At 42.6% G+C, this 8,615-nt stretch overlaps 1 protein-coding gene across 2 annotated transcripts in view; it reads right to left on the reverse strand.

Annotated features, from left to right (window-relative positions):
• The window catches only part of ephb4a (eph receptor B4a), a 42,546-nt gene extending 36,900 nt beyond the window's left edge, over positions 1 to 5,646 (reverse strand). For both annotated transcript variants that reach the window (XM_008276234.1, XM_008276233.1), the window contains exon 1: positions 4,658 to 5,646. In XM_008276234.1, the coding sequence (XP_008274456.1) occupies positions 4,658 to 4,736 (79 nt within the window). In that variant the 5' untranslated portion in view covers positions 4,737 to 5,646. The remainder of the gene's footprint in view (positions 1 to 4,657) is intronic.
• Between the last annotated feature and the right edge of the window lie 2,969 nt (positions 5,647 to 8,615).

Raw genomic sequence — 8,615 nt, forward strand, 5'->3', positions numbered from 1 at the left:
ACTTCACTACTTACATGCATTTTTAATTTGTTTCCTATCTGCTCGGTGTAAACACGACCTGCAGTTCAACCGCATTCAGCCGCAAAGTCCCTGAACTGTTGTCAGGAGACTGTTGGTCACTGCTGTGGCCCTAGTGGGTTCACACTAGTGTGCAGTAATTTTTGTGTTTTACAAAATCTGGTTAAAAACATGTACAATAAAGTCATTTTTATTAAATATCTCAATTTTTTTGGTTTATATTTATACTATTCCAACCGAACAGCACGTTACAGATAAGCACTTCAAGGACTGTTAGAAAGTTGAAAATCTCCTGGTTCTTTCTGATTTTATAGTTTCCAGCTCTGATAAACGGTGTCATTTTAGCAATTTTTTATAAAGACAGCACGCCTTCGAGGCTTGAGTATCTGAGTTGAAGGGTTTAAATCACCCGTCCCTATCGGAAATCTGAATTTACAACTCGGATATCTCATTACTCTTGTTTGGCTCCTGGTCCACCGGTTTCTGACTGTGTGAGCTCACTGCTCAGAACAGAGACCGCACGTGTATCTTTTCAGGTGCCAAACAAAAAGATGTTAATGTCACCTCTTTTGTTCGGTTTGCGAGCGAGAGCAGCACGGAACAAACCGCTGCGGGTGTGTAAAGTTTGCCAGGGACAGGATGACACTTCGCTCCTCTTCCCATCAACCAGAATCGAAAATGTGCTGTCAGTGTCTTTAAACCCAACAAGATGACAGGCTTTAGCCAAACAAATTACCGTGGCAGCTGTTGCATACAACGTTGAAAAGATGACTTGTAAATAGCAGGAAGCAACAGCTGCAGTAAAAGAAATCCATGTTGCCGTCAAGAATGATGGATTTACCGTTTTAAACTGCGCGCATTAAGTGCGGGCCTCCCAGCTGAAGCGTCGACAGAAGAGTTCAGCGACTTCGGGGTCTCGGCCATTCCTCCGCCGCAACGGATCTACGGTCAAACAGCGGGAGCACATCCATCCAGAACTTCATGTGCATTTCATTAAGTGCATTTCAAATGTTGGAAACTTGAATAACAAAAAGGTTTTTATGCTTCGCCGAGGTGGAAAAGTGCAACTCTTGCATGTGATTTGTTGCTGAAACTTCCCCTGTGCCGGGTAGAAGAAGAATGAACAGAGAATATCAGATCTGTGTGGACCAGCGAGGACGATAGTAACCTTTTTACATTAATACACAAACATAAATGGGTCTTTATTTACTTCCTTTGATTGCTTGATAACAGAGAATTGCAGCAGCGCAGTAGCAGCTGGAAACACATTAACTAGCATTTCCTTCCTCCAGTTTGGAGATTACTCGCTTGAAATCCGCTCGAGATAAACGTACAAAGCGACATGAGGAATGGCTGTCTACAAACCTGTTACACCTCAGATGATTCGGTTGCACTCGCCCTCAAAAAAACGCCTTCAAGCTCCGTATATTAGATAGAACAGATCGCCCTCCGATAACGGCGTTGGTATCGTTAAAGCTCTGGACCTGAACAGGTGGAAAAAAAAGACTGCAGCGCTTTTTTCCGTCGCTGGCTGCATCTTGCCATCGCTAAGAGAGAGAAACTGTATGTGCGAGGAATAAAGAGGGGCTGAGAGAACAACAAAATGGGTACTTTATAGGTTGAGTGTGTGTGTGTGGGAGGATAAGGAATCATTATGGTTACATTTATGAAGTCAAAGATGTTTTAAGGTCTCCATTAGTGGGAATTATTAATATTGGCTAAAAAGCTTAGGCCTTTTCAGCTCTGTGCATTTGTATATATGCAGATAAGAAGTGTGTATTTCTACTGTACGCGCGCGCGTGTGTGTGTGTGTGTGTGCATCCTCGACACAAGTTTCCAGCCAAAGCATGTTATTAATTTCCAGCCAAAGTAATTATCTGATCAAGAGGTCTGTGTTTTAATCTTCATAGAGACAGAAGGAAGAGGGATCCATGAGCTGAACAAGCAAGTGGTGTGTGTAAGTGAGTCATTTATCCTTTAGTTGGAAAAGGAGGAGAGATTTGGCAGCTATGAGCTTCATCTGCCCTCCCATCAGTTCATTACAGAATTCCCTACTAGGTGGAGAACAAGCAGAGGGGGGGGGATGATCCAGAGTGTGCTGGCAGAGGAGTGGGCCATTACCCAAGACACAGAAACCAGACATCTTGTTCACACTTGGCAAGACACAGATGTTCTAGAGTCGGCCCGACGAGGCGCTACGACCCCTCGTCTCCCGCCCGTTCTCCTCGTCGAGTCGGAGCTGCACCTGTTTGGAACCGGCAGCTTGTAAACATCAGAAAAAGGTGAACCGGAGCCAAGTCGACTGAGACTATTTTCCGAAGGGTGTTGCTCAATAATTCCCGCCACCAAAAGGAAAAAAAAAAAAAAACCTGCAGGACTTCACCTCCCACGCACAGATCTGAGGTTAAGCATCTCCTAAATCCCTCAGAAGAAGACAGAAGAACGAAAAATGCCGAGCTGAGCCAGAGGTCAGGTCATCAGCTGCGGAACCGTGCGGACCCAGCTGGAAGAACATGCTGCAGCAGCTCCTCTATTAATGGCCTGATGCCCGACTCCCACAAAACTCTGACCAAAATGAAGTATTTGGGGGAAATCCCAAAGTTCTTGCTCGAAATACAAAGTCAACAAAGTCCCTCCCGTAAGAATTGGGTAGCTTCTCGGTAGCTGCGGTAGTTTAACATCTCACTTTATTGGGCGTGTAAGCTCAGGAATCAAATCCCATCCAAGCCACGGGTGGCATCACGTGTACGCTACGTCCATGTGTTTTGTAAAGGGTGCAGCAGAACTCCCAAGTCTCTGTGAGAAGAAAGGTTTGAGGCCTCAAAACCAGACGCAGCTGACAGATTTGTGTTCCTGCCACAGAATACGTGAAGTCATGCGTGTTCGGGTTGTTCCTGTTTACAACTACTTCTGATTGGAAAAGTTTCATTGTTAAAAGTTCTCATTGTTTTCATGGAAAATTTGTTTTTTTAAGCACAAAACAGCCACCCAATGAAGCGGATCATGTCGGGAAATTAGTGGAGAGATGGCTGTTTGGCCAACTTTTTGTATTATGTTAATGTAAGTGTTAGGGTTACAGACTCTCCAGCTGCTTATATGTGTATTTGGAGTGAAATGAATTTGCCAAAACACACAATAAACAAAAGACAAATTTGACTGAAAGCATTTTTTTTCTTCCTCATGAATTCTTTTAGCCATGATGATCACATACCAAAAAGCTGATATCCCTAAAAGCCCCATGCTGTATAAAGGCACGTCCATTCTTCTACTCATGAAGGCAAAAAAAAAGCACCAAAAAACACACTAAGAGTGAAGCAGCATCCCTTTAAACAGTTGTGTACTCGTTACAAATTTCCACCCACTGTTGGCTACTATAAACAGTACCCACCAGAAAAAGCACAAAGGCGAATAATAAAGTGTAGTCCTCACAGGTGAACAGCAGCATGCAGCCTACACAGCAGTACGGTACTTTTAAAAACCCTGCAGTTCAACAGCTCTTGAAGAAACCCAGTTGTGATCCTTTGATCCTCAGTAAACACAGGTCCATTATTGCCAAAGACTATTTTCTATCAAAGGTTGTTTTTTTTTTTCTGCAGAAAGATGTTTCAGCAGCACTTGAGTCGGTTTTCAGTTCACTCCACAGCACCGAAACTTCCCTATTAATGGCACACACACAAAAAAAGAAAAACTGAAAAAAGGCAGAGACGTGTAAGAAGATTAGAAATAGTAAATAAACACCCAGGCGTCTGGTTTCTCGGCGTGGCTCGCTGACACTCGCTCCTCCACCCTTGCATTAAGCAAATTATCCAGACGCTGCCCCCGTTGTTATGCTGATGATGTTGAGCTATACTCACTTGTAAAAACCCGACGCTTGGAAACCATCATTTTCTTTAACACTATGACAGATAATTTCAGACTGTTTTATTTCTCCCTCCAGGGTCCACAAAGCTGATCCAGGACAATTTGCCTGTTAATGCCAAGTCTGCTGCCAGAAATGAATATAAATTATGATCCAGATTACATATCTGATGCAAAGTGTTGAATGTTTTTTTTTTTTTTTGTGTTCCTCTTTCGGAGCCTAATGTAAAAGTTAAAAAGCCTCCTGCAGCTTTCTGCATTAACCCACTGAAATCACACCAGGCCTGTATTAGGCTCTATGCGCTGAATGTTTTCCTATTGATTTTAGGGTAAGCTGGTTAATGGTCCCCCGGGAAGCAGGATGGGAACCCTTTGATGACTTGAAAGTGAAAACTAATAGTGAGCTGGCCTTAGGAATGGACTTTCTGAAGACATCAGCGAGGGAAAACCAATATTCAAACCACTGTGAGATGAAGAAGAAGAAGAAGAGAGGGCAAAAACATTGTACAGGAACATTTTCACATTGATATTGAGATTAATGCTGTGCATCAGTGATTCTAATTAGTGAGGTCGTGGTTTTATCCCAATTTCTACGACTATTCCACTCAGATGAACGTCTGGTGTTTTCATTGCACGCTTTTAAAATACCTTGAGGTTTTCCTGCACTTACTTTTGGTTAGGAACAGGATGCAACACTAATTGGACTTTTCGCTCAACCATGTAACCTCACAAAACAAGTCCAGGCAGCATCTGAGAGGAGGGAAAGAAAAATAACACTTACCTTCCTCTGCAGCACCAAGAAGAGTCCAGTCCAGGAAGATGCAGCCCAACAGGACGATGCTCCTGTATATCAGCTCCATGGTGTTGGTGTCAGATGGTTGGGAATGACTGGACTTGGGTTAAAAACCAAGTGGCACCGACAGCCACTCGACTGGCAGCTCGGCTGTGCACTCACTGACCGCAAACCAGTCCGCATTTAAAGTGGACTTGAGCTCAGGAGAAAAAAAAAAAAGAAGCCCTCACACTGTGTTCAAAACACTGCAGCAGAAAAAAAAATACACGCTGGCTACATGCGGTTATCAGCTGATTGTGGATTTAAAGCGCGTTGTTTTTTTTATGGATGCAGCGTTATTCCTGCACACTGGAAACTTGTCCAACTTTGTGTTGTGGTGGAAGTCTGGAGGAGAAAATAAGTTATAAACAAAGCAGAGCGCCGGAGCTCCTCCAAACACCTCAGTCCTCTGCCAGTGCGCACAGCAGCTGTATGCGTAACAACTTGTATGTTGGGCTTTAATCAGCTCCTTGTGCTCCACAAGACTTCTCCCAAAAAATCTCACCCTCAGCTGGATGACCGAGCAGCCTGAATCCGCAACCAGGGCACCTCACTGCACGTCTGTTAGGAATAATCCTCCTCATCACTGGCTTCACACCTTCTTCCACATCTTCTCGTCATGCTCGCCAAACAATCCGGCAAAGTGCGTCTTCCTCTATTTTTTTTTTTTAAATTCCTCCAAGCACCAGACTGTTTGGCTGCGGGAGAGAGAGAGAAAAAAAATCCACAAAAGGTGGTGGGGATATTGCGCGACAGGTCTAGCTTGGCCTGGTTTCAGAGGCAGGATGAGACTGGAACTCAGGGAAAATGTCTAGTTTGCGCACTGGAGAAGTCGGCGGACTCGACGCACGGCGGATATTAAAAGTTGTGCGCTAAAGTAGCTGGTAGGACTGGCTACACTAAGCTGGTCACCGAGGACTCCACCACCGCATCAAACCCGGAGTCGAATGGCAGCAGCAAGCTCCGCCCACTCGGTTCCCATAACAGCTGCGCCAAGTGCGCAGGATGAGGCGCAGCGCATCCGGTGAGTGCCTTCAAAATGAAATACACACTGCTGAAGGGTTGAAAAGTAGTAAAATAGGAATTTTTAAAATACGGTAAATGTAGTTGGGTAGGCCTCATACAATGGCCACCACTAGATAATGAATCTTATTGTTCTGATGCAGGGAAAGTCAAGTGTCACAGCAGCAAAGAAATGCACCAAACAGACCTACAGAATAGATAAGGTAAGGCAATAGATAGTCAAACTAGGATCACTTAGTATAGTTATATATAAAACTATATACTCTATATATACCCTTATATATATTATTGTCTATTATTCTTTACTATATATAGCATTGTGGTATTTTATGCCATATATTTATATAATAACAATGATAATATGCAGTATTTAACACAATAAATAGTATTATAGTGATCTAAATTATTCTATACTAATACAAATATGGTAGCATCATATACAATATCACTAGTATTCTATACTATTATTATATTATGATGTACAGTATACAATATATATATACCATATAAATTATTATTCCTATGTATAGTATATAAACTGTAAGCATTCTGTACCATATATGGTAATATTATATATCAGCTTTATGTACTATATGTGTTTTTAAGGTGGTAGGTAAGTTTGTACAACACATAATACTGTAGCTAGGGTCTTAAACTTTAATCTTTTCAGGTAAACATGTAACGTTGCTCTTATTTCTCTACTGAAAAGCACTTTGGCTCAACATGTGTCGTTTTAAATGCCCCAGCAATGACTTGCTTTGATTTAATTTGACACAACTAAGGGGCAGATAAATGGAAACCATTCATCCAGGCGGACAGCCTCTGAACTTCTACTTACATGTGCTAATGAGTAACAGTGTGGCATCTGAATACTTTGTGCTTCTCACTGTTTTGAATTCAGCTGGTGTCTTGTCCAAATGTAGCTGTCTCAATTCCCTCCACATGAGGCATGCCAGCCAAAGCTTTTATTTTGAAAGCCAATCCTCACAATCTCCGGTGTTATTTAGAATATTTCTGAGCGTCTTGACTCCAAAGCAACAATTAAGCGCTTCCTCTTACCATCTCTGGCATGCTGTTTCAGTCAACTGTCCTATGGATGAAAGCTGCAGGTAGGCGGCTTTACTTTGAGTCTAACCCCCACAGAGATGAGTTCAGATCCCTGATGGAGGCCCACTGGGAAGGCAATGGGATTGTGCAGCCTTTTCTTACACTGGCCATAATAGAGAGAACATCTGTAGTATGTTTGATTGAACATGTAAAGACCATAGATTGCATACAAAGAGGCCACAGAGCAGCCCCACTGACACCCTCCAGGCCTTCAAGGACGCTGAGGCTTTGAACATGTACAGTATGTGGACGCCAATTAAAGCCCAAAGTGCTGATGTTTGTGAAATGCTGATGGGCCAGCTTATTTCTTCACCTGATTCATGATGCAACCCTTTTGCAATATTACAGTCAGCAGTTAAACATATATATTTTCTTTCAAGTCATCAGAAAAAAAAGGGGATTTTGCTCATTTAGCATTGCTAGCATTAGAAACTGGTTCCCTGCGTTCGCACCGCCTCATCGGTGATCCTGAAGCGTGTATGTTTCATGACATCTCCTTGGAATGTGCATATTTTTCTACAACTAGCCACCACTTCTGAACGCAGTATGTTTTTAATGAGCGCCATAACATTACGAATTCATCACATGAGTGTTGCGGCGCAGCTTATTTTCTTATTTAATTAATGGTTGTTTTCCTCAAGGGGAACTGAATGGAATCGCTTTTTCTGGAGAAAATCTCAGAAAGACAGCGGCGTAAATAAGAAGGAAATGCAAATTTTAAGTAGAAATGACAAAATGTAAATAAGACATTAGCAATTCAAGCTCGCTAACAAGGCCAGACCAATGTTTAATTTGGGCAAGGCGAGAACAGTGTTTCTCCTTCTCCTGGGGTCAACTTGTTTTGCTGCTTTTTTTTTTTTTATGTAATGTCTGTCAAGAAGTTCCGTCCACTCGTTCAGTAATACATCATTTTGACATCACTGCAGGCCAACGCGCGGTTGATGCTGTAATCTCTCAAAATGTGACCCTACCCAGTGTTAAACCAATCTTGGAATCTGAAAACGTACCAGCATCAGACTGCCATGAGCTCTATGTGAAAACAGAATTATCTCATTTATATCGCTCATTTACTTAACATCTGCTGTGAAAGTTGACATGCAAAAAGTAAGATGAAAACACAGTTAGGATTTGATTCTTGCTCTGCTTTTCTTCTTTCATCGCATCTTTGTGCTCAACCGCACTGCAATTTTGTATCGCCACAAATGATAATAAGCGAAATCAATAAGAACAGCCTGCGACTCCTCCTGACTCCGTAGAAGTGCCTGTTGCATACTCCTGTCTGGCATTTTTTTTTCCTTTCTGTTCCTTTGTTTGTACGCTACTGTGTTGTATAAGTGGCTACAAAGTCAAAACAACATGCATAAAGATGATGCCTCGGGGTATTCGGCTCACCAAAGCTGTCACATTCACCGTATGCAGTGTATGAAATTCTTCTTTATAATCTTTAATCAGACTCTCACTTCCAGCTCTGGGAAGCTGCGGTGGGAGCTTCAGCAGGAAATAATTGTGAAACAACCGAGACTAAGAAATGTCCTTGGGAGATTCTCTTCTTTCGCTTCACACTAAATCTACAATTTGTAGAACCTCTGGAGTGTAAGACAGAAGAGCTTTGGGATGCGAGTGACCTACCGGTGGGAGAAAGCTGAGGCTATCTGTCAGCTGTTTGTGCACACTTTGTTTATTTTTGCAGCAGCTGTGTTATCAGACACCTGAAATCATCCCTGTTTTACCGATTGTCACACGGCGTTGAAAGCCTGAAAGAATGCACAGCATGGGG

The sequence above is a fragment of the Stegastes partitus genome, unplaced genomic scaffold (genome assembly GCF_000690725.1).
Source record: "Stegastes partitus isolate 25-593 unplaced genomic scaffold, Stegastes_partitus-1.0.2 Scaffold67, whole genome shotgun sequence".
NCBI classification, from domain to species: Eukaryota; Metazoa; Chordata; class Actinopteri; family Pomacentridae; genus Stegastes; species Stegastes partitus.